We start from the raw sequence: 26,874 nt of genomic DNA on the forward strand, positions 1-26,874 counted from the left end.
TTCTTTTCTCCATTTTTTTTCAATGCATGGCCTGGTGTAGGGGTTTTTCTGGGGGATGGTGAGTGACTTCCCTTCCGCTTGCGTAGGTGTTTCGCTCGTGGCCATCTTTTGGCCTCAGCTTACCATTTTTCTTCATCTTTTGTGAGCGCTGATGAATTCGTTAGACGCCACCTTCTTTATCCACAGACCACCCACTACCCACATTTCCCAACCCCCAATGCCAACCCGCCCATGGTCGCACCTTTGGGGCAATCGTGCGCAGGTTGTAAACAACAGGCGGGGTAAAAGAATGGAAACAAAAACCGCAATAAGTGAACATTTCAGTGCCGCATCCTTGACGTCAGTGGCAGCAGGAAACTGCGGGAAAATCAGGGAAAAGCTGGAGAAAAGCATCAGGAGATGAAGCCGCCAGAAGCCGCAGGAATGCAAACCGATGACATACCGGAAGGAAAGCCACAGGAATCCATTGGTTTTGTAAGATTTTCATTCCGGAGGTTGAGCGAAAATGGTTATGAAAATCAAAAGCAAACAATTAAAATTCAAAGCAACTGGTTTGATGTTTCAATGTTAAGAAAAGCATTAAATGTCAATTGCTACGTACAAATAGAGGTCGGGATAAAATAAAATGGTCTGGTTAACTAAAATAATCATTATATTTATCGTTTTGCTGCACATTCAATTGGCTCAACTGAAACAGTATATCGATGAGGGTGACACATTTGATGGTTTTAACTCCATATTTCAAAAGCCGAAGAAGCAACGAAGCGGGGCCATGGAGGACGATATCGATCGAGATCGGGATCAGTGGAACGGCAATACCGACATGGACTCGCAATCGGGCATATGTCCCGCCGAAAATCCACAGGATATGAAGTATGAGAAGAAGGATAACTGCAAGGCTGACAAGAAGATGGTTAAGGATGAGGACGATGACGAGGATGCCGATCCTGCACGCAATAGTGATGACGATGATATAAATGATGGTGATGAAGACAATGGCGATGATGAGGCTAATGAAGAGGAGGACGGTGAAATTAATTTTGAGGATGAAGCTTTTGTGGCTAGAATTAACTGCTTGATGGGAGCTCTGAACAAGCACATCAAAGCCATGGCCGATAATCTGCAGATCCTTCAATGCCGTTTGATAAAAAAAAATGATAACTTATGTAAAAACAATAACCAAGGCACTACGCCTACGGAACATCCTAGTCTGAAATGGTCGAAGAAGCCGGATTTCTATGGGTCATCCGAGCCGTGTGGTGACGACAACTGTCATATCGAGGAGAGTGTGGATAGCAAAGAGGTCCAGCCACAAGCTTTTGCTGAGGATCGTCGAGTGCTGGTTCCGCCTCTATTTCAACTCTTCCATGGTCCTGTCCAGCTGCAAACCACTTTGAACAGCGGCCAGGACATCACGGGATCAAAGTCGAGATATTGGATGAGCTCACCGGAATCATCAGACGAATTTCAGGCTTCATCGCAGGTACAACCGGATGAAAAAAATCAAGTACGATACGAGGGTTACGAGGCTAAATTGCGGCGCCTCATGGACAGTCGGGATGAGATCGAGCGAAATGTGATGAGAATGATAAGTCCGGAGATATAAAATAGATATTGTATGAATATTAATACTTAAAGAGTCCCTAGAATAAAAAGGTTTTCCTCTGAATAAGACCATTTGTATGTACTTTTGCTTTAAATAAATATTTTCTCTTGGGATTTCTTAGGAAGTGAAGTACCAGAACTTAACTTTCTAAAAAATATCTGAAAATCTATCAAATGTGTAATCACAGTACGCCAGCCCTTCTTCTGTCAAATGTTTCAGCTGCCTTCACTCATTCCGACTATATTCAGCACTCCGACAACTTATCGAAAATGACTACAATGGTGATTATGCTGATAATCTACATTTTCATCGTGATTCTCGGCTACTGGCGAGTGGACGGACGACGTGCACCGAAGAAACCGAGCTACTACGACTACGATGATGAATCGGACATGTTTGAAAAGATGACGGACCAGGAATATGAGGCCCAGTCGAACTCGCACAAAGGCCAAAATGTGGAACCCATGGACGAGGTACTGGACACCAGTGACTTGGATATGCACCTAGATTACCGCATGTACAAGAATATGGCACGTTCACAGCGCAAGTCGCCACAAAAGACTCCCGATTCCTGGGCCATGTTGGTAAAGGAAGAAAAGGATGAAATGCAGCTGGGGAAAATGAAGCGAGGCGGCCACTTCGGTGCCGACTGCCAGATGATCGACGAGGGGGACGAGGAGCAGCACTAAAATACACTTAGCATTCACCACTTAAATTCCAATGTTTATATTTGTTATTCATGTTTCATTCGTCGTTTACAGAAATACACAGACACAGTGCATTTTTTGGTTTTATTATTTATAGGGAAAACGTCTTTGAGCCCATATCTTTATTTTGAAACAATCCCTGGATAAATATAACGAATGGTTAGCGAATTAAAAATTTAATACTACATATACCTATATTTGATATCTCAGTACTTTTATTGCAATGGCTTTTATAATTTTGAGTGCATTTTTTGCAAATACCACTTTGAAAACTCGTTTAAAATAAAGCCCAAATGTGAGTCCATATACGCATATGTCAGAATAAAATTTGTTGCTCAACTTTCTGCCACATCATCGATTCGAATCATGATTTTCCTGTTGAGTCAGCTGGAAGTTTTCCCCCTGTTCCACGCTCCTTTGTGTCGACGGGATGTGTCGAATGGAACCGAATCGTAGCTGGGGAAACTTTGGCGGAGGTGTCAGAGGCAGTCAATCATTCAGTACACCCGGCTGCAGCCCACCCACCGATTCCTGAGTTCTGAGCTCTGTCAAATTAGTGCAGCCTATTTCAGTTGTCATAGCTGCCAGCCACGCCCCCTTGCCTTGCCCGCCTCCGAAATCACAAAGGATGTGGGAAGAGCAGGAAAATTGTTTCAGCTTCTGGGGGATTTTTGGGAAGAGGAAATCAAAACTAACCCAATCGGTGTTTTAAATATCCTTAAATTTGTGTTTGAAATTGATTGTCAAATAGAAAAGATTGGCTTATCATTTACCTACAATGTCAAAAGAAGTAGAATTATATAAGGAGCGTTTATGAAGTACAGCTGAATTTTTGAATTTAAATAATACATTTAACTTTCTATATTCTGTTAATACCACCTAGCTATCACTAGTAACCCGTTCTTTTCAGAGAACATTCTAAACTTTCACAGAATTTGTCTCTGTGCCCGTGTGTGTGTTTGCCTTGCAAATGTGTGCGTGGGCGGGGATGTGTGTGTGAACATGTGGGTTTTCTTATTTGCCGACCGCTTGTCGCTCGACTTGCCCCAAAATGGCTCAAAGCAATTTTCAAATTGTTTTCACAATCACAACGAAATCGATTTGCAAATATACACAACGCACAGCCCTCTTGGCAACCAACAACAAGTGCCACGCCCACTTGGGCTCACACAATGTGTAGAAGTATGTCCTTTGATGTCCTTTTTCTAGCTACAATTATGTCCGGATCGTAGTTAAAATGCCCATGTGTTTATGGCCCTGGCCGAGGATACGCAGGATTTGCTCCTCGGATTTCCGGCGATTTATTTCCGCTGATAAAGTGCGATTTGAAAAGCGATTTACACAAACAAATCTCTCTTTTGTCCGCCCAGCAACTGATTGCTTTTATGGCCATGTCAATTGTTTTGTCGCCTTATTCGCTGCTTATTTTTATGTTCGCCCTTTTTTTTCGGGGGCGTTATTCCGGATTCACTGGCATGGGTATAATAACTTATCGAGGGCTCAACGCTTGGCTGGCTAAGCATCTACAACTTTCCTGTCGGTTTTTATTAAATTTTTGCGTCCGCGACGTTTAATAAACGAGAAATAGCTGGCATAGCACAGCGCCACATGGCGTATACTTGATGTGTCAAGCGCGGGCAGGGTGGGAAATGCGGCAAATGCGAGAAGAACCGCAGCTTAAATGCCAGTTTAAGGAAGGAACGGGGGGCTCGCAGGACGAAAGGACGCTATGTGGAATATGTTGGCCCAAACTGAATTATGAATGAACGAAAGGTGGAAAAATGCGCCAGTTGCAACTGGGAAACTGAGAGAAAATTAGAATATTTGCGCTAATTACCAAGAGAAATGGTGGTAAGCCAAAAAAACAAGCAATAAACAATAAGAATGTATAATTTATGAAACATTATTAACATTATAATTTGTGTTTTGTAATGGAAAATTTTACAATTTTTGAAAACATGTTTTTCTAACTCAATTGTCGATGTTTAACCGCAGAAACCGAAGTCTAAAGAGGCAATTTCTATTTACTAAAGGTTTTAACAGATATATAATAAAAAGCTGTTTAAGCTAGTTAATAAAGTAAATAGTATTTAGTAATTAGTATTTTCTGTAACAGTGCAGCTGCAGAATCCTTGCCTGCCGTGCACTTTGCACTTGTCTCCGCAAGGTCAGCGAAAAGGGGTGGCTAGTTGTAGATGGGTGGTCTTATAACGGTTGGCAAGGGGCGGTGGTTCTCGTTTGCTGCCGCTCTGAACTTGAACTTTGTCAGACCGAAAACAGATGCTCGTTGTCTGCTAAGTCGGCTTTAATTATGGCAGACAACACTTTGCACGTTATTTTTTGCTAGGATAGCAAGAGGTGGGCAAACACAGCGCGTTGGGGGCGGGCTAAAAAAATACACAGGTCTTCAGTTACCGCCAAGCAATTAGAGGCGAGGCTACAAATTCTTCACACGCGCCGCACATAAATTCGCTTGGCCAAGAAAGGGACACACACAGGGGCAGCAAAAGAGACAGCAACAAAGGGGCAAGAGTCGCAGAAAGAGACGGAAAGAAGTGGGCAGAAAGAGAGGGCACCACTGTGCTGTTGGAATGGTGACAAGAGTTGCCTGCACTCTGCCATATTTTCCGCTATTTATTTAAGGCCAAAACTTTTCCCCCTCAATCTTGAAGAACAACAAGTGAAATATGATGCCAGCCTTCGCGCCTTACCTTTATGTCGTGCCCCCGCCCCCCCGGAAAATACGATATTTATATATATGGGCCGACATAATCATATTCATGACAATATAATGGCATCGTTAGATAGGCACAGGAAAGTCGCTCGCCTGGAAGTCTTAGGCAACCGCAGAAGTCGCTTTCTCTTTTTTCCACTTTGCCCAACGGCTGTCCATTAGCCAAGTCAGCGGGACCACCACAAGTCGGTCTATAAGGGGTGACCTCGGGGGTTTTTGGGAGCTGGGGGGTGCCTTACCAACGGGGGCAAATTCATAAATTCAGCGGCCCGTCAGGACACGTCCAGACTATAAAGGTTTCCGGCGCTTCCGTTGAAGTCTCTAAATAATTTTATTACCAACGCGCTGCTTACTTAATAATTGTAAACAATTATGGCAGGTTATAATGAGTAAAAAAAATGTGAAAAATGTACTTGATAATTTGATAAAAACGTATTTTCTTCGCTCCTAATAAATTAAAATTTCCCTTAACATTACAACAATAATGCATATATTCCTATAATGCATCTTCCTGAGTTTATCATTAAAATCACTTATAATAGGCTTAAACTTTTCCAAGTAACACCAAAATTTTACATTCTTCTTTTTTTTGCATCTAACATATTTTTAAACAATAATACTTAGCATACTTACCGAATGCTGCTCGTTTCATATTTTTAGACATTATTTTTGGCATTTCATGTAAGTATTTTTGGGGTTTAAATTTTGTTTTGTGGTGACACATATACACATAAGTACATACATATATACATACATACATATATATATTTCGGGGATTCGTGTGAGTTTTGTGGGTGTGTGCGTGTGTGTTTGAGAGGGTGGCGCGGGGAGTAGAAGAGAAAAAGAAAAAATATATAAATTCTTTTATAAATATATATATGTAAATGTTTATCAAATGATTGTACATTTAACACGATGAGATTTATTTTTAAGTTTTTTATTTCGTTTTTTTGGAAAATTGGGAAGCATGAGGCTGGATTTGTGTTGGTGTGTGTGTGCGTGTGTATTGGTCATGCAGGAAGCTAGAAAAAGACAGACAAAGGTACGGAAAATACACTAGAACAGCAAACAGCAAAGGGAAATTTCTAGGACTTACCTGGGTCAAAAGCCACCGGCAGGGAAAATCTAATAAAACGAAAAAGCTTTCGACAGGCAATCAGAGGGTTGTATTTTGCCGCTGGCAGCTGTTAAACGCTGACATCTATTGATTTTGACAATAAAATATGCGTTTCCAAAAGACAGAGATATTGGCACCCCTTTTTCCCGATTTAAATCCAAACAGAAGAAATAGATATGTAGCCAAAACTGAAGATACCCTTTCAGTTTTATACTTCAAAGAAGTCATGCATGCACTTTGAACTTCTGGTTTACACCGAAATTGCCACTGGAAGGGTAGTTAAAATAAGAGGTGAAGAACCTGAAACTTTACTCGATTGTTTTGCCCTTTGTTTCAGTTTCATTCGCATTTCCGTTTTCAGTCTCGGCCCGCCTGTTGCCAACCAAGCCAAGTTCTTATTTCAATTTGCAATGCGAGCTGGGAGGGTACCACAAATCTGATTTTGAACTCAATCAAGCGTGTCAGGTCCCGACTAACAGTTACGGCCATGCCACGCCACAATCGACGACGCCCATCCACCACGTTATAGCCACCGGAAAACCACAGTGGTGCGCGTGAATTGAGAAACAATTGAGAATTGAGAAATAAAATAGTGGTATTTATTCGATTATTTATATAGCTTCTGAAATCTCCACGTTTATACGGACAGAGAAACGGACGAATAAACCGATCCGGCGAATAATTCCAATAACGAGTATATATAACGAGTACTATATACTATCTTCTAGTAATTTTTTAAATTAAATGATACTCAATTTGGTTGACTATTTACTAGATTTGCCCCACTGTGGCCAAGACTTAATGCACTGCCATCTGCTCATGACCCTGACAATGGCTTTGGCCAATGCCTGTGGACACAACGTGCGGTGCATTTGATTCGATTAACGCCAGCCAGTTACCCATTACCACGCCGATCCCCATTCAGAGCCCCTTTGGAGATGGGCCCAGCAAATGGGGCCTAGCCACCGACATTGGTGGCATCAGATGCATCCATCATACATACATATATCATGCAAGCGGAGGCTGGAGGCAAACTCAATCATTCATGCAACACCGAAATGTTTTGTCGCTCTGGCCGCCGTGTGCATGTCGTATCTGACGGATAGGCAGATTGACAGACAGATACTCTTGACCAACTCGGATCATAGTTGCGCTTCACTGGTCGTTGCCACCCAATCAGCCGCCCACATGGCAAATCAATTTGGCAAATGGCACTGCACATTTAATGCATATACACTTATGCCAGCGTCGATGTTGCGAGTCAGAAAATCATTGCGCTTCGATTAAAACTGTTTGCCCATCTTGTAAACATTTCTATAACACGCTCTTTGTGATGTGGAAAATGCCCGAGTGGAAAATGTGGCTGGCAGTCGATGCGCAAGATTACAGATTTTCGATTTCCTTCGCCGACACACGAGCTGAGAAAAAAAAAACACATGAGCGCACTGGTGAAATCGTTTTCCTTTTAATATTTTCCCATTTTCTTCGAATCACATAAAATGGCTGCTCTGTCGTCTAAGGACTCTAAAATGCTCTTAAAAGCATTTAATTGGTTTTGTAGCCTCTTTTTTATTGGCTTTTAAATTCTACAAAATAAATTCGTTGATAAAAATGTATAAAATTAATTGATTAACTTAATAATTTCAATTGCTTTGTTCAATTTTTCCCCCTTAAATAATTTATAATCAATTCGTTTTTGTATATAACAAATAATTATTTTGCGATATTCAAACAAAGATATTCAGATAGAATTTTCTAAAAATTGGCTACTGGCAATTCTTGGGAAATTCCGTAGTAGCTTGACAAAGTTAGTTCCCAACCAATGGAAGCCGCTTAGGAAAGTGGGGGAAAATGCAACTGCATTAGCTTTTTTTATCATCCTTCGTCGGAATGGAAGCCCCACCAAAAACCCCCCCACTTTTCTCGACACATGTTCTTTTTACGCTTTTATGGCACATAATCAAATGGTTGGATTTGGCTGTTTAATGAGCTTGTTCCACATCAACTGGCCCACACACACACCCACAGGCACATTACTAAATGTGCAACTAACCACATAGATATATACATATATGTATATACATGTCAGATATGGAAGACATAAAAAAATATCGCATTACCACCGACCGAATGGCAAACTAAAGTTGGGTTCTTTCAGCTGGGGTGCTAATCCCCTTTCGCTATGCAGTAAAATTTATGTGCGCATTTTATTGGTTCTAAAATATAAATTAAGGAAAATGTGGGGAAAAGCAAAACGGCCACATCAAATGGGAGATGGGTATTTAAGATATGGCAAGGAGTCCGGCCAAGAGCTTTACTTTTAATTTGATTGAATTCCGTTTCGTTGGGGCCCTAATTAAAAAAGGGAAGCAGTAAAACCCGGACTTAAGCTCGCCTTCTGGGGAAAGGTCACTAAGCTATTTGAAAATAATCATAAAATATTCAAAATTTCCCTTTTCCCTCAACGCTCAATATTTCAAATACTAAATACAAAAAAGCTACAATATTTTAAGTTATTTTTTTTAAGGCTTGCATTGTTTACAAACTACAATGCAATTTTCTATTACCATATTACTTTAAATTTGCTTGCATAAATCCCAGGTCCGAGCGGGGCAACCTTATTTATAATTTGATTGAATTTCGTTTGGTTGGCTTTTTAATTAAAAATGGCAACCCAATAAAGCCAGACTTGCACTTACTTTCAGTTGTTTTGTGGCTTTCCCTCCGCAATTTATTTGCTCGCTCACTAACTTTCTGCAGTTGCGGGAAAACTAAAATGGAAATTGTGTGCATTGTGTTGAGGGCGGAAAATGCGGAAAACAGGCAACAAGAGCCAGCCGCTTAATTAACATTTGGGCCAAGTTGAAATCGAGTTGGCCACATCAAAGTGGAAAAGTCTCATTATCAGTTGAGGCCTTGGTTGAATCAAAAACGCTGCCCCACAAATTTGGCAACAGTAAAATGATATTTTTGCTGCACAAATGTATATACATATGTATAAAATGACAGTCATGTGATACACAAAAGCATCAAAAATGGTTTGGATTTCAATTAAAATCTGCAGCTATGGGTGAACATTCGAATCATTTCCAACAAAGATGCTCGACCTATTGACTCTCAAAACGTAATCGGCACTAATTGAAATTTAGAAAATCAAATCATCAGCATTAAATATTAAAATCAAATTGGAATCAGCATTATTCATAAACACGTTCAACTTAATTAGAGTAACGATTTTACCTTTGTCTCATTTGTGGTCACATCACTTTCCTCTACAATGTTGTGGATATTCAGAACCATTTTTCATTTGCACTAATCTCATTCCACATTTATTATATTTTAATTTATATTTTATTGCTGTTGCAATCGAATGACGAAGTAAAGCTTTGGCCCAGCTGGTCGAAAGTCAACTAAATGGGCAAAAACGCAGTTCATTCAAATAAATAGCAGGTTCAGTTCGAAGCAGCTCCAACATTTACACGTAAAGAAAGAGTTAAATACTTACGCTTTGTGGAGGGGGGAGGGGAACTTAAGCCTAGGCTAAAATGGCTATAGTTAACCGATGTAGTTTAGTTATAATAGGAGAAAGTGAGATAGCTTGCAACTACGTTTTAGCTAATGACAAAAATTGTGTGAGCAGAGGAAAGTATTTTCTTGTACATATTTTTGGTTTTGTTGTCTGTTGACACCCACTAAAGCCGTTCCAACTAGTTGAAGTATTCGAGAGGTGGTAAAGTGTGAACAGAGCAAAAAATAGAGCAAAACGAAAGCCAAGCCAAATATTTGTCTAGCTAAAATGCAAGAGGCAATGGACAGTATGCGCTTCAGTTTGGTTTGCCTTCTTTTCATTCTTTTTTCATGTTATAAATAAAATATTAAAATACCCTTGTAGATTTCTGCAAATTCCATAGGAATCGTCAAAATGAATGATTTTTAAAAAGATTGTAACTTAACTGCACTTTAAAATATTTTGTGTTGCCATATTTATATAATTTACAAGATGACCTGAACAAAAAGAATATAGAATTTTTGATTTCTTACAAAATCAAGGTGGTCAAAAATCTTAAGTTTTGCTTACAAGAAATCTGGAAAAATACTTTAAGATTAATTAAAATCCTCGCATCAAAGGATGAGGGGCAAATATCTTTCTGCAAGGGTATTCGTGTATCTAAGTTCTCTACTTTTTGGTAGTTGGCTTATATATTATTTTTCTGGTTTTTTTTCTGTTTGGTAGTAAACATCACGCACTTTGCTACTTAGTGAGGGGAAATAGTCAATGTTTTTGTATGTGGTTTCTCTGTTTGTTCGGATGAGGGGCACTGGTAGGTGGTGGATGGTAGATGGTAGATGGGTGGTGTTCCATTGGTGATTCCCAATTCGTGCTACTCACCCCAATCCTGCCGAGCAGCAGGGCGTCCATTTCGCCACCGTTTTGGGCCACCGGAACTGTGGTTATCACCGATATGGTCGGCTCCTGCTGTCCACTCAAATCGACCGACATGGTTTTAATATGTATATCCCGATCGGTTCACTCGAGCCACAGTTTTATTGGGCGACGGTTATGGTTATATGCGGTTATTATTATTTTACGACTATTATTATTATTGTTATTATACACGGCGTGTGCTCAGTCGTCGTTTTGGCAGAGCGGATAACAGAAGCTGCAGCAAAATTCCACGAAAGAAGCGAACTTTTAATTGATTTACTAATTGCCACTGACAGCTCAGCGTTGAAAAAGTGTAAGTGAATCAAAGCCCAAGTGGAATATTCGACTATTAATTGGCATTGGCGTGTGCCGATGGCCACCATAAGTTGGCCAAATCCGCAAAAGTTGCCCACAACAATTACGGAAAATTGACTCGGCCGTAAAAAAAATATGTTCTCATGGGTGGCAGCAAAAGTGGGAAAATTCCAGCAGACCAAGTTGGTGGACAAAGTTAGTGTAGAAGAAGCAAGTATCCCTTTCATTCATCCAAGCAAGTAACCAATTAAAGGTAACAGAACTCGCAGTAATTTGAAGAGAATTTTTAGGAAAACAAAACATACAAAACATTTCTATACAAACCAATTATATTAAAACATTTCGTATATCAATGTCATTCTTAAATGCAGATAAATATTTCCCATTTTATACCAAATATGTTTACTTAATCAAACAAAGTAGAGTTTCCTGGGAATCCAATCAAGTAATATTAAGAGAAATATAAAAAGCGCCCTCCTTTGATCTGCAGTTGCGTAATCCAATGCTTTAGGCCAACAATTTCAAATGAACTGCGTAAAATCACATTAGGACCTCATGTGGATATTAACCCGCCAATCGAGTTCACAGGAAATTACCCTGCCTAGAGGGGTTTTTTAGGTTTGCAGGGTAGCGCAGAGTGCTGACAAATAACAATTCCAATAAGCCGCAATTCTAATTAAACATGATGAGCGATTCTCGAGGGACGGGGCGAATCAGCGAAAAGCAGCGAGGAGCAGCGACCCGGCACGTCTGTCAATAAACCCCAGAAAACATATGACAACTGACGGAGCCTCTTCACAGCACCGTTCAAGAAAATAGTAGTGAAGAAGAAAATGCCTATTTACAATCATATGGTAAAAACCAGAAGCCTTTATTTCTTAGATTAAATAGAATTTTCAAAATGACCAATTAGTTTTATAAACTTTCAACTGCTCATCTCAGTCAGTCATTATTGCATTGAAAACATTTGTAGGTAGTGTATATATTGTACAGCACTCAACCATATACAGGCCATATAGCCAAAGGCGGCTGCTGCTGACACGTTGAAAATTCCATTTTCAAAGCTGAAACGTCTGTTTGTCCCCAATGATTATGCCCACCTTTCCACCTGCACCACGCGTCGTATGCGCAATTTGTAAACGCTGAAAATTTGTATTAACGGCATTACACACGCTTTACGAGCAGCCAGGGAGATGGAATAAAAGCCAGAACGAGGCGACAGCAAGCAGGTAACGCACACGGCAACAAAAATCAAGTGTTTTGCAATAAAAATAATAAAAATCATATGCACACAGCACACACTTCATATATCACTTTTCAAAAACTAAAATACCTTCTTTAAATGGTTAAAAAATGTTGTATATTGTATACTTTCATATTACACATCTCAGATAAACTTTCTTAACTATTTAAGGTCCCACATTAGTAGGCCACATTTTCGTGCAGTGCACCTAAGGTGACAACTAAACGGCTATGAAATTGTATTTGTTTTTTTACATTTACTTGGCGCCGGAAAAGAAAATGTGTCACCTCAACTTGAACAGGCCATCAAAAACAGCGGCAGCATTTTAGCAAGAAAGTGGGAATATAAACCAAACTGTGGCGAACTTTTTTGTTATGCCGCAAAACTTTTCGATGGTTTTCCCAATGGAAAAATGATTGAGCACATGAAAAAGATAAATGCCGGAAAGGTGTAAACTTTGCCCATGAAAATTCGCGATGCGGTGTAAGTTATGAAGTGTGTTCACCGGCACACTTCATCGAAAAGCAATTCGAGTTGACAATTGAAATGATGGCGGTCAAGTGGCGGCCCCAAAGCGTTAAAATTCTCACGGACCACGCCCACAAAAGTAGGTGGCAGTGACAGTGAAAATGAAAATGAAAATCCAACGCCCGCCCATTTGCTAATTTGGCTTTAATTTGCATTTTAATACGCAATATTCATAGTGGGTCCAAGTCAAACAACGAGGCGCATGCGTGATATGCGGGGAAACAAGAAAAAGTTAAAAGGGGGGCCGCACTCGTATCATCAGCATTAATATGCAAATCAAAAAATGGGCCCAGCAACGCACTGCATACGTAATTATGCAACCGGAACGCGGAAAAACGGAAACAAGGATTCAGATTCACATTCGCGTTTGGATTCGGATTCCGGCGAGGATTCAGCCAACTTAACCAGACGCAGTCAACGGATCTCACACATGCACAGTGGGCCATAATTTTGAATGTAAGTATTATAGATAATCTTTAAAAATAAAACACTAAAAATAGTATACGGGTATAATCGAAAAATCATCAAAATATATTCATCATTAATCGTGTGTATAATCTTTAAGCTTTAGTTTTTAGTGCAAAATTTCTTTGATTTGCAAACATTGTAATTTAATTAATGCCTAACTTCTTTGGCGATACGAATTGATTGTTTTATTCTAAAGTTCCACAAAAGTACATTTCTGCAGCCCCTGTCACGCCCCCTTTACCTGGATAGCCCTCCTGCCCATGTTCTCATGCACTTCAAGCTCTTTCCACGGGACAGTTAACAGGGTAGCAAAACATGAGCGGGTATGCACGACAGATTGCTAGGCGAAGGTAATTGAATCAGAACAGGAGTTTCTCCACTTAACCTGTTCTTATTTGATTTTCGGATTCCCTTACAGGATATTATATTGTTGGTTAGTCGAAATTATTGTTTAAGAGTAAGTGTGATCATATCTAGAAATTAAGTTATGAAGCTATCTAAAAAAATGCTAAAATTTTAAATTTTACTGAATATAAAGTTTAAGCTATAAAAACGCTAAAAGTAACCTTAATTTGAATTATGTTAAGACATATTAGTTTATACAAAGTCTTAGAACTTTTTAAGATCTAGCTAAAAACTGTTATTTGAGTGTTGATTAAATATATAAGTAAGTGTTGAACTAATGAAATTTTTAAGCCCTTAGATCATTACAATAGGTAGTAGTTTCGCCCCCCTTTGAAAATGCTCAGCCCGCTGAGGAGGATTGCGGTGCCACCGACAGCCAAATGGTTTTGGCCAGTCCAAGAGAAAGTGGAGTGGTAAATTATGCATGAGCGCCTCAGTGCTCCGCAAGTGCAAAAAAGCAAAAAAGAAAAATGCAAAAATGCAAAAGCGACCCCCTCTAAACGCCGGCCATGTGCAATTGAGAGAACGCTTTCAACTGTCAAGTTTCCCATAGCAAAATGCAAATAATTGACAGGGACTCTCGGCAGTGCCCAAGCACCAAAACCCCATAGCCCAAATCCAAGCTCCAAATTCCGGCATCCGGATGCGGATACGGATTCGGATTCAGACTCGCATTTGGTGGCTTTCTTGTGCATATTTACTTATTTTCTTGCCTCGTTCAAGCGCCATTAGCAGTGGCCACCAGCTCCTGGCCACTTCTTAATTTGGCTATATCTTTTTTTTGTCTGCCCTACGGCTTTGTCTCCCTTGAAATAAAATAAAAAAAATAAAAGGAAGAAAATAAAGAAATGGCCGCAACATAATTTCCGCTTTGCCTGCTTTGACCAACTTATTTTCTTCTTTTTTTTTTTGCTTAATTTTCCTACGCTTTTCTTCTAATTTTCATTTGAACTTTTCGACGACGGGCCAGAGGAAAAATGTTCGGCACGCTTCGTTAGTTGCCACTCCCTCTAGCTTTTCTATTCTCTGGCCGCTCGCAGGGCGCGAAATTTCCACTTTGTTGGTCTTAATTAAATTGCATTGAGAAGCTGGTGGGGATTCGGTGTTCGGTCTCTTGGCAGGAAGCACTTAAAGTGCCAAAGTTGGCGACACTGTGCCTCCTTTTCAATTGCTGCGGCTTCGCCCCGCCAATCGCTCATAATTACGAGACTTTTCCCATGAATAAAGCACAGCGCATCGATTGAAATTAAGCTGGGGAAAATGCAGAACGAAAGTGGAGGAGCCACATGTCCCTGTAGCCAGGAAACCGATTCTAAATAAAGCGCTTAATGGAAATTCCAGGCAAATATTTTGGCTGCCACGACTACTAACAGTGGGCCAGAGAAGTCTGCTGTCTCAAAAATAAAAGAGATAAAATTTTATAATTATAGCTCAAAATGTTAAATTGATCAAACATTAAAGACATTAATTTCCATATACAATGTATATGAATTATCGCATTAAACATGATTGGCAAGCAAACAATTTTCGGGCAGTGTTCCTTTTTTGTTTTTTCAGACCGTATGCTAGATGTAAATTGAGATTGGCTCTGGTTGGATCGTTTGACATGTTTAGCCACATATTTGCAGCTCGGATGTCACGAATGCCGCAATTGGGCGCTTAATTGGGCGGAAGGAAGGTCGACCGGAGGGGTAATTCGCTGCGAAAGTTAATTAAAATGCGCTTTTGAGTTATTCAGATTCATTTATTTATTTGCACTCGGCCGACTGCCTGACGCCATATGAGAAATGCATTTTTAATGCGACATCATTCTGCACGAGGCGAGTTTTGGGTTTTGGCCAACTGCAGTCTGCACCATTAATTGCTGTGGGGTGACCTTCGGCACACGACCTACAAGCGACCTTCGTCTGCCTTCCTTGGCAGCATCTCCTCCTGCTGGAAACTTATTCCTCATCGTCCTTGCCCTTCGCCCCTTCACCCCATCGCTCCGACCCCGCAACGCCCACTCCATGTCCTTGGCTCGATTCCCTGGCCACCTGCAGCAGCTGCGGGCCATTTGGGATTTGTACGAGAGCTGCAGCAGCTCCAAACGGCTAGGAAAGCAAAAAAAATAAAGAACATGGAGAGCCATAAAAAACAGCTTCACTTGCTGTTTCGGTTTGTGCAAGGATGGCGGGGCAAGAATTGCCCAGGATATCCAAGGACAACCCGTCGGCATTGACGGATTGTTTCAACAATTTGGGCAAATTTGCCCAGTCAAACAGAACAGAAAGTGAAATTTTTTTTTGGTATTTTGATCAAATTTAGACAACACCCAAACGTCTTGCACTGCTAGTGTAGCCAGGCACTGAGAGAAACGCTTTTCAACTTACCAAAACTCGAAATATTCAAATTAAATTATAACTTCATATAAATATATGATTCGATATAAAATTCCTCATCAATTCTAAAACTTAATACCAAATATAAGACCAAATTTCTTATTTAAATTTTGCTTTAGTGCCAAGAACAATACTACACTTTTGCGTAATACCATTTTTAAAAATTCAAATTACTTTCAAAGTTCAGAATACTGAAAAATGTTGACTGTGCAACACTAGTGGCAAACAGCAGTGGCAATAGAAGTAGCACTCGCTGATTGCTTTCCATGGTCGACTCAAGTTAAGAGGACAGCAAAGCCGCAGGATATCTCAGTGGCTTGTTATTTTGAGAAGGCCCGAAACGGAAAACATAGAAACGGAGAAGGAATCAAAAGATTTCGTAGATTTTGGCCCATTTGAATGAACTTGGCCAGCAGAGTTGGGCCTACAATACCAAAATATATGTGTTTACTTTGTGAAATTCGCAAAAATGTATTCAAGTGGATTTAAATGTGTTCCATGATTCGATTTAGCCCATTTTCTTATGGTCCTTACCATTTTTCGCCTTAGTCAGCTGAGCATTTTCTTTGCACCACAACAACGGCTTTCTTAATCAACTTTCGAGCCTCATCAACAAACATTACTGACTTTGAAGGCTATGCACAAATTTGCTGTAGTAATTGTTGACCCATTTGTGCTGTCAACGTCATTCGCTACGATATTTGCACTAATATTATCGAAAAAAATCTAGGATGTACACATTTATTTGGGTAGTTAAAATATGCTTTTGACTATATTAATTTTAATATTTCCATCCTGATGTTGTAAATTGCAGTCTCGCTATATATCATCATCATTTTATGTAACTGATTATACCGATTTAATTGCCTTTAACTGCTTCTTTTATTTTGTATTCAATTTTGGTCGCTTTTCTTTTACATTTTATTCTCTGTGCACCATCATCGTCGTCGTCATCTTCATGTAGTCATCGCTCGATGTCGATGTCGAGCAAATCACTTAAGCGCACTTAATTATTTGCACAAGTTTCGTTTGGCTGCTGATGCCTTCATGTCCTTTTGGCCCCCTCAGCAACGCCCACCCACTTTTCTGGCCCACTTTTTGGGCCAAGTTTCATGGCGTCCTGGCCCTTCTGCACCCTCGCATCCACTTGCGTTACATTTCAATCGACTCGACTCGACTCGAATCGAACGATGGGGCGCACAACGGCGCGTATGAGTGATATGACACGTAATCAATAAATAACGGCTAACGCCCCATATCCCAAAAGCGGATGGTGGCCCGAGGGGGCGTGGCACACCGATAACTCGTGGAACTAGTTCCGCTGGGAAACTTGCCTTAATTGAATGCCGGGGCGGTGAGGTGGCGCAAAAAAAAAAAGTGAGAAAACTCCGTGAGAATATTAACAAGTTATGATTCAATCAGAAAGCATCGATGTTCTGGGTTTGGGAATAAAAATAATTGCAGTTGAACCAGAGTTAGACGAGATTAGTTTCACAAGATCTCATCATTGATATGTGGAACTAAATATATTTTCGAAGAAGGTTAGCGGGAAACTTGGGCTTCATTAAATACTTAACTGCACTATTAAATTCAATAACCTATTATTTTTTAAATAGATTTGTCTTGAAATATTTCAATATTCTTCAAACTTAAGACTTCAAACTTCAAAACTCGAACTTTCTACAGCGGAATTAACTACTTTTTGCTGTCTAGTACATGAATAATTAATTGTTGATGTGCAAGCTGGTGAATTTTAAGACTAGTTTATAAGAACTTGAAGCATTATTCGAAGGAACGAATGCGTAATCAAGTTTCCTAACTTAATATGCAATCGCCAGCAAGACCGCCTGTCTGCCATTAATAAGACCAGTTCGCTAACTCAATGAACCATGGCCAACACTCTGCATTTGAAGAACCCAACCCCCCAACCAATCCCAGCCACCCACTTGCCCCACTATCCCATGCATAATTACTTTTCCAAGCGTGTCTCGAGGGCTGTTTACTTTGCTAAATGCCTTGAAATTTTGAACAAGATTTCTGGCTTGATTTGTTTTCTCACGCTGCTGTTCTGGGCTTTGATTTTGTTTTTTCGGTGCCGAATGCCGAAAACGGGGCCGCAGGGCGTATGATTAATATGCGTGAATTAAGTCAAATCGAATCGAATCAATCAAGTCGACAACAACACCAACAAAAACGGAGTGTAGCAGCAAAAAAAGAAGGCCAAGTAAATACGTATAAAAACACTTAATCTGCATGGCCTAATGACGAAATTTATTTCCACTACTACCGTCCCACTCAAACGGCAAAACTCCAAAAGATACGCTCCTCCAAAAATAAGCAAGAAAGCACAATAAAAGCAAGGATCTAAAATGCCGACTTCCGGTCAGGGCTAATGGCGGAAGTAAAAGGGTGGCAAAATGGCGACCCGCCGAGCGGCTGGGGCAACAATGTGACACATACTACATTTTTATTACGCCCCTCACACAAGCACACACGTACATATATGTATGAACTCAACGCACTTTCAGACACTAATACAACGACATTTTTATTACGGCCCAAAAACGGCAAAAGTCCATAGACAGAGGCCTTTTACGGCCGGGCATCTCCGGGCAATCGCTCCACTCCGGCGATGGTGTCAATTTTTATCATGTGCTCCGGCCGTGAACCTCGAGGAGGAAACCCTGCCGCACAAACCGCTGTCCCCATGACCGGAGTACTCCCACCACCACATCCTGTGGTCCTAAAAATCCGGATTTGGCATTGTTTTTGTATATTGCCCTTTCTCGCAAAAGGTCATAGTGGGTCCGTAGACAATAATAATGTAGATAACGATTCCGATTATGGATTATCATTAAATCAATAATGGCATAAGCTTGGATCAAAAAGAAATTATACTTGACTTCCATATGGATCATATTGTGATCAATCACGAATGATAGTTTAATCAATTTTGTATTGTAATTTAATAATATTTACATACACTAGTATTAATAATAGTTAAATCATATAATATATTCGACTTGATTAGGTATGCAACTAAAATACTTAGGCAGTGTATTATAAGCTATTTTAAAACGCAATTATGTCACTATTATAACGACTCTATATATACAATCTAATATTTATAACTTCTGTTAATTTATTTTTTATTCAATTTGATTTTTTTAAATTCACATATAATATTTAAATGGATTGTTTAAAATATTTAAAGATATGGGATCACATCGAAATCATTTATGAATCACTTTTGGACCAACCAAACATTTTCCCATTGAAATATGTATTCATTAATTTTGGCGAATTTTAACTAGCAACATTTTAAGGGTATTTTAAGTGCGTCTTGTTAATTTTCCCTCATTGTTTTCCATGTATTTTCTTTGTGGGCATTTTCGCAGTAGCTTTTTTTGCCCGCCCTGTTGTGTTTTTCAGCTTAGTCGGCGTTTATTTGATTTATGGCCAGGACCGCTAAGATTTTTCGGTGGGGCGGCCAGAGTCGCCGTAATGATGTCCTGTCCCGTGGTCCTGCTGTCCTGTTATCCTGCCCTCCTGCTGACCAGTGATGTGATGTCGCCTGGCCCTGAGGGTTTCGGTTTCGTTTTGGCTTTTGGGTTGGGCTTTGGCTTTTACTTTGGTTGCGGTTCCAGTTTGGCTTCGGTTTTGGTTTTGGTTTCGGTTTTGGTTTCCGTTTTCATGGATGAATTCAGTGTCCCGGATTGTCAGTCAGTAGAGGGTTCCAAGTCCGGGGCCCTAATTAAAATCGACACTAAAGCTGGCCGTTTAAGCCGGGGCCAATTTGCTGACAATGAAAAATGAGGCGGCGGCCCAGAAACATTTTACACGAATGGGTATACCTACACTTTACAAAAATAATGACGACAAAAACTGAGTAAAAGTAACTTTTATGTAATGCCTACATTCATAAGAGATTAGAAAATAATTTAAGAAACCTATACAAATATTATACATAAATAAAATGACAGCGAATTTTTAAATAATAAGAGAGCATTAATGTAATTAAGCTATAGAGAAAATCGTATAGATAAATATCTAAAAATAATAATCTCATAATACAAGCATATATTTTAAATACCAAAAAAAGAAAGATACACTTCACTTAATTTCCAATAAAATTACTAATTTGATAACCATATTTTTTCAAGCGTGTATCTAGGCGCCCTTAAAAAACTGATTGAAATTCTCGCCAAGTAAATAATGTTAATAATTGCAGCCGCAAAAGTGGAACAGTCTATGAATTTCAAATTTCATGTTTGTCTCAGGTCAGAGAGTATTTTTTCGGGCTGTCTGCTGATTTTGGCTCTCCTCTTTTTTTTTTTTTTGCTCCTTTCTCCCTTTTCTGCCAGCGAAGAAGAATTTGAATTTAAATATTTTAATATTCATGAAAATTGTTGGCATTTTATGGGAAAGGCGGGCGGCGAGAAAAGTTTCTTCCAATTTGCGGCTTTTGCTAATGAAAATTAAATGGAATTGCTTAAAGAGTCTGAATTAATGTTTGACTTTATCTAAACGAAGCTTGGCACACGTAATTAAGCAATTTTCATGTGCAGTCGCAAATGGAGGGAAACTTGAATCCGGAATCCTGAATCCTGAATCCTGAATCCTGATGCCTGCGAATGCGAAATCGTAGGTCCTGTGCAAAATGCATAAATCAGTTTGGTGGCTGACAGGCTGTCTGAATGCTGGAATTCCCACTTATCCATTCTTGATTTGCCTAGGTGCTTTGGGCCGCAAATCCTTTGCATCTATCAGCTCCACCTGCGCGTATCCTGGCCAACATGGCCACTTCCGCCCATGCCCATCCTCATCCTGACATCCTCTCCATGTGGACTTGTGCAATCGCTTTTGGCCAATGCCCGCATAATTGTTTGTTATTTATGATATGTTGTATATGTTTTATAGATGCCAGAGCGCTGTCTTTGATGTCCGGAGCAGGCTCATTTGAGTCGCACACCCTGAACCCCGATGCCAGGACCTTCTAGCTAGCATTCATTTGTAGCAGCTCATTCGAAACAAATTAATAACAGGACACAGAAGTGGAAGGTCGTCTGCCGTTGAAAGCTGCCATCGATGGAAATTTGTTTTGGGGAGGTGGCATGAAAAGTTTTCTCAAAACTTTCAATGTAACCATTTGCTTATCTCCCTAACAACTCTTCTTATAAAGCCGTTTATGTCCTTAGAAACTAATTTAATATATAAAGTTTTATGTGTCACTTAAAGATCATGTAGATAGATATAAGGATATATAGTTAAGGTAAGCTTATAGAGGTGCAATGTAAATAATTTTTTGAACTATTTAGTAAAGATAAAAATGTAGTAATATATACCCGAGTGTACTTTCAGTTGCCAATTTGCTAATAATACTATAAACTGATTTTAATTTATTTAAGAAAAAATCTGTGTTGAATCATGTGAAAGTTGTTTGACCTTATTTAATCCTGTTTGTTTTTTCTGACCGACATTGCTGGCATTTTATTCGCATTCTCTTGGCAATTATCGCCAATTCCACTGCGAGTGCAATGTTAATCATACGCACCGTTGGCCGGCTGCAGTTGAAAGGGGAGCACAGAGGCAGTTTGCGAAGGCGGAGGGACTTCAATTGGTCAATTGCTGTGAGCTAATTTGATTATCGGATCATTACGGCGAAGGGACGATGCCATGGGAGACTGAAAAGTGCGGGTGCTGGGTGGAAAATCAATGCAAGAGATTAAAAATTACACTCAAATGCGGTCACAATGGGAATGGAAATGGTTGGAGCGATGGAACAAGGCATCGAATAAAAGACTGACTAACTGACAGAATGACGGACTGACTCAATAACAGACTGACTGAATGACTTTCGCACACAAAAGACGTTGGCCATAACGATTTAATGTTGGTCTGCACAATAGTCTTAACAATATTCGTGGATACACTGGGAAAAATGGAAAAAAAAATAATACCTTCCAATTGAATACAAATATAATCTATTCAGAACATCAGAAATAACCATAGTGTGAAACCAATTTTCGGAAATGCAATATACAAATTAATTCTAACATATGTTGTAATTAACTTGCATGCAAAGTTTAAAAGGAAAGGATTTTTAATTAAAATATTTTTATTTCCTTACTATAACACGTTTTGCGCCGTGTACTTTGACGAGTGGGTGTTTGTATGTTTCTTTCTGGCTGCGATTTATTTCAAGTGCGTTCAGCACTCGATTGCAGACGATGGCGAAGTGAAAGCGTCAAGGACGAGATGCGAGACGAACCTGCTTTCTCCACAATTTCTCCTGCTTCTGGACCTGTTCGCCGGCTTATTCTGCTTCTTGCCCGTTATCGATAGTCATTGTGTGGCATACCCATACTTTGCAGACCCAAAGTTCTTTATTGATGGCGAATATTACGCCAACTAAGCAAATTAAATTGTTTACATTGACAAAGGCCAAAAGGAGAGGACCAGGACAAATGGTGTGTGTGTAGGGATGTTGTGGGTGTTAGTCGGTGGGCGGTGGGCGCTCGCTGAGGGCGTGGCACATGACGCACAGCTTGCCAAACAGAACAACAAGAAACAGACAATGGAACAGCCAGGCAAGCCAAGGTAGCCCAGACAACAATGGACAGCATTCAGTAGTGCTGGCCACCATACTCCCACCCACCACACCACCCACTATCAGCCACACTCGCCCCCTGTGTGTGCAGTCCCTGCCCGACAAAATAGATGCACACTTTTCATACACCTCCAAAGGGTTGAGGACGAAGGACCAAGGACGCCGGACGAACGAAGGAATTCTCCTGGTGGCCACTCAGCAAGTTGGAATTATGCACAGTCGCCGGTGGCTAAGTGGGAATTTTAAGTGGGCCAACATAAAAAGTTGGTGAAAGTTGACAACTAACCATGCCGCATCATTTTCACATCGCACGTAACACATTTAAGCCAATTTGGATGAGCACATAAGTTTTGAAAATTGCGATTTCCGTTTCAATAATGTATTAAATTAAAATCATAACTGATGAGTTGATTTTTAAATAATGAGTTGTAACTTTAAAGCTTAATAAATAATATATTTTTTATACCAAATAGAAAAGCTCTTGTATCATTTGTTTATATTTTGCTATTCTTTTTCCTTTTACTAAGTTATTTAAGTAGTTCTTAGGCTGTCTTCACTGTACCAGTCAACCTGACAACGGGCTGCAAATGCTTTATTGCCTGCCAAAAACACTGGGAGCAAAGTGGGAGCATGTCCCGAAATGATGGCCATCTCACCAAAGGATAGGCTTCGTTTTAATCGAGTTGAATATAAGTAGAGTGACAAGTTTTAACAGCATTAAAAACGATGTCCCAGGAGTCTGTATTCGTGTGTGGAAAAATGTTTGCACAGGACACGGAATACAGGATCCCCAAACGGACACACATACAAGCACAACGCGATTTGCGGTTGGCAGCGCTTTGGGTCAGAATAACCCCCTACATTTCACTATGCCCAAGAACATTGATGGCCTCCAAATGCAAAACAAACCAACACAAAATTCAATAAGGATACTAGTCCTGAAATCCTCGACGCCCAAAAAAAAGGGGGCGGCATTGAAGTTCAGGTCTCTCAGACTGGCCAAAATGCTCTTTGGCTTTCAATAATAAAGTCGGGCCTAAACGGCTTCCTTTTCTTTCGTTTTTGGCCCATAAAAGGACCAACGTAATATGATAATCAAACCGAGTGCCAACCACGAACAAGATGAGTGACCCCCGCTGCCCAGGGGCGTGTGAAAATGGGGGCGGGCCAACGAATCGAACCCTTGGCAACCTTCTCAATGAGCTTTTGGTCATTTAAAACAATTTTATTTGATATGGCAAAGCAGAAAAGCGAGAGCAGTTAAATAAAAGTGCTGCCAGAAATGACTGTATTTAAAAGCAATACCAATGGAGTCGACTTGGGCATACGATATGCAAAAAAATGATGTTAAATAATAGCACATTTAAATAAAAACTAATATTGGAGGTATTAATATATTGAATACACAACAAATTTTGATTGAACAGTATTCTCTTAAAACTTTTACTTTGACCCAAATGCTATTAGTTTTAAATATTCAAGAATTCGCTATGTTCTATATTGTATTAGCTTATAAGGCTGCCAATCTCATTCCCTTCTTTTATAAATGCGATTTCCCATTGCCCCAGTGGACCGTATTGAAACTATCATTTAGCCCGAGGAGCTGGAAAATACGAGTGGCCAGTGAAAATCGCAGATCGAGCCGGCTACTCAACTCCACATTTCTCAGCCAGCTGCATGCAACAACCTGCAAGTGACGACCTCCACGGGTCAGGGGTCAGGGCCAATGTCATTTGTCGGTTTTTGGGGGTGAAGGCCTCACTACGGTTCACTTCATTTCGTTTTGAACTACTTCAGCTTCAGAATGACACATTGTCAAGGTCTGTCGTAGTACATATGTATGAATCGCCCCACAAAGTGTGCTGAATAAATTAATTCGTCTGCAGGACACTTGCAATGGGGCCAATCAATCCTCAAAGATAAATCAGCTGGTTTAAGAAAGTTATTTCTTATTACAGTTTGTCCACAAGAACATAATTTTTAAATCCATGATGACAATCTTATATAGCTTGGGGCTAAATATTTCCTTTGATTTTTCTGCGTTTCTATGAATAATATATCTTATGAAATGTCCTTTAAAAAAACTTTTGCTTTCACAGCAACATTTTTCAATATTTTAATATTAGATAAAATTTGTATTTATATTTTATGATTTAAGGAAATTATCGAAATTATTCCTTTTCAAGCACCTGCATTTCAAAACTTTTTACACATATTAATGTTGCTTATAAATCGATTATGTACCCACTTTTGACTTCCCCAATTAAAACGAAACACTCTTGATAACTTTAGCACTTATATGTGAAATCTGCTGGGAAAGTTTTGCGCCTTCGAGAAACATTCGAAACTGTTGTTCACTTTTACTTTTAGCATGGCTGCTTTGTTTACCCCCAAACAACGAAAGTTTTACCCAACGCAATGACCTCGAGTGTGCCGACTTGATTAATAATCTCGATTTTCCCGGCAGTTAAACGGGGTAAAATGCTCAACAGCTCGACAGCTGTTATCGCAGAAAATATTATATATTAATTTCGAAATGCACACACACACACAAGGACCTTCGTCTCTCAATGCTCGCATTCCATTGTCCTTCGTTGGCAAGTGACAATTAGGATGGAATTACTGGGTACTCATGCTTGATGGCTAAATTAATAATCCCATTTGGAAGGATAATAAAACAGATTTCTGTACCGTACAATGTGCGAGTGCAAACACAGCTACCGTTGAAGGCTATAGCATTGGTTTTTTTTTTTTTTTTGCTCTTCGTGTTGCTCCTTTTTGGTCAGCTGATGTGAAGGATGCGAAGTTATTTACGCGCCAAACTCAAAATGCCGGCCCAGCTCACACACATGCCACATAAAAGCGAAAATTTCCGAACTTCAGAGGCGATGAATGCGTGGAAAAATTAACTTGTTTAATTACTTTTTTTGGCACACAAAACAAGCGGTACACTCGAACAAAAATTTTAGCGAAATCAGCAAGTGCGGTAAATGAAAATGGAATTGAATTTGCTGCAGCTTTTGAGCGGATAAGATGGATAACGTTGCTAAGAAGCGTTCGAATCGCCCGTCGCGGACCGAACTGTTCGCATGTCAACACGCGCCAAAATGTTGCAAGCGACTGAGCAAAAAAGCGGAAAGCCAGAGGAAAAGCAGCGCCCACGCTCCGACCACAACTCACCACCCCGCCTCCCCCCAAACGCTCCCCTTGGCGCCGCCCCACTCGGAGAAAAAGGTTCATTGAGAAAAGCCAGTCTGGCCAGCTGGCGGGGTGTTTTTCCCGAGGGGGGGAAGGGCGTTGCACAAAACAAAAATCAGATGGCCGTTTTCGCCGAGAAATCTACACGAGCAGCTGATGCTGGGCGCGAGCTTTTTCGCTTTTCCTGCAATTTCCGCAGCTTAAAGCTCGCAGAAGTGCGCATGCGTGCACGCTGCAAAAGCTCAGGATTCGCTCTCTGCAAATGACACTTGTTGCATGCCCCAAAGTTAAAATGAATTTTAGGGAAAAGTATGCAGAGCAGAGAACTGCAAGGGTGGCATTTTTTAACACTCGACTCACACCCTACAATTTTGTGTGCGGGTGCTACCCGCCACGCACATCGCGGGTACTTACAAACACACAGTATAAATCTGAACATGCAGACAAGACACCCCGTTGTGCGCGCACCCGAATCAATACGGTGCCCTGCGTCGCGGGTGCCGATCATACTCGGCACCCATAACGGAGGGTAGAGAAGACAAACAGTCAGAAAAAGACAAATGCCTAAAAAGGGATGAGTGACAAAAACACTTGTGGGTTTACCGTTAAACACATGGGTGTTTCCAAAAATACTCGGGTGTTTCTAAAAATACTCGGGTGGTCTTGTAGATAGTCGAGTCACAGACAAGATGCGTAACTCCATACGTTTTACACTCCATACACACTATTCTTTCGGCGTGGCTCTAGACTTTGTCGAATACTTTGTAAAATATGCCCTTCATCTTATTATTATATATTATTATAATTATATATACAGTCATGGTCAAAATTATTTTCACAAAGTGCATTTGAGTGAAATGTGAAAAGTGAAAATACTTTTGACCACCTCTGTATTATATTATATTATATATTATTATATATTATATAATTATATATATATTATTATATATTATATAATTATAATATTATATTATATATATATATTATATTATATATTATTATATATTATATATATTATTAACGTTATTGTTATTTAAATATAGATTATAGTAAAAATAATAGTACATAATGTCACAAAATTCATTTCAAAAATGACTTTATATAAGAATATTTGTCATTAGAGTATTCAGCTAGCG

At 39.9% G+C, this 26,874-nt stretch overlaps 3 protein-coding genes across 3 annotated transcripts in view; 2 read left to right on the top strand and 1 right to left on the bottom strand.

The window, feature by feature from the left end:
• Positions 1 to 25,623, bottom strand: part of LOC6620926 (inactive dipeptidyl peptidase 10) — a 78,905-nt gene extending 53,282 nt beyond the window's left edge. The window contains exons 1-3 of the mRNA XM_032725373.1: positions 25,463 to 25,623; positions 10,555 to 10,825; positions 5,681 to 5,686 (exon numbers count right to left, since the gene is read on the bottom strand). Of these exons, the coding sequence (XP_032581264.1) occupies positions 5,681 to 5,686; positions 10,555 to 10,665 (117 nt within the window). The 5' untranslated portion in view covers positions 10,666 to 10,825; positions 25,463 to 25,623. The remainder of the gene's footprint in view (positions 1 to 5,680; positions 5,687 to 10,554; positions 10,826 to 25,462) is intronic.
• Positions 616 to 1,606, top strand: LOC6618023. Its single transcript, XM_032725375.1, has one exon. The coding sequence runs from the start codon at positions 626 to 628 to the stop codon at positions 1,604 to 1,606; it is 981 nt and encodes a 326-aa protein (XP_032581266.1). The 5' UTR covers positions 616 to 625.
• Positions 1,813 to 2,377, top strand: LOC116802129. The gene has a single exon (XM_032725376.1). The coding sequence runs from the start codon at positions 1,876 to 1,878 to the stop codon at positions 2,293 to 2,295; it is 420 nt and encodes a 139-aa protein (XP_032581267.1). The 5' UTR covers positions 1,813 to 1,875; the 3' UTR covers positions 2,296 to 2,377.
• Positions 25,624 to 26,874: the final 1,251 nt, after the last annotated feature.

Source organism: Drosophila sechellia, chromosome X (genome assembly GCF_004382195.2).
Source record: "Drosophila sechellia strain sech25 chromosome X, ASM438219v1, whole genome shotgun sequence".
In the NCBI taxonomy this organism is placed as follows: Eukaryota; Metazoa; Arthropoda; class Insecta; order Diptera; family Drosophilidae; genus Drosophila; species Drosophila sechellia.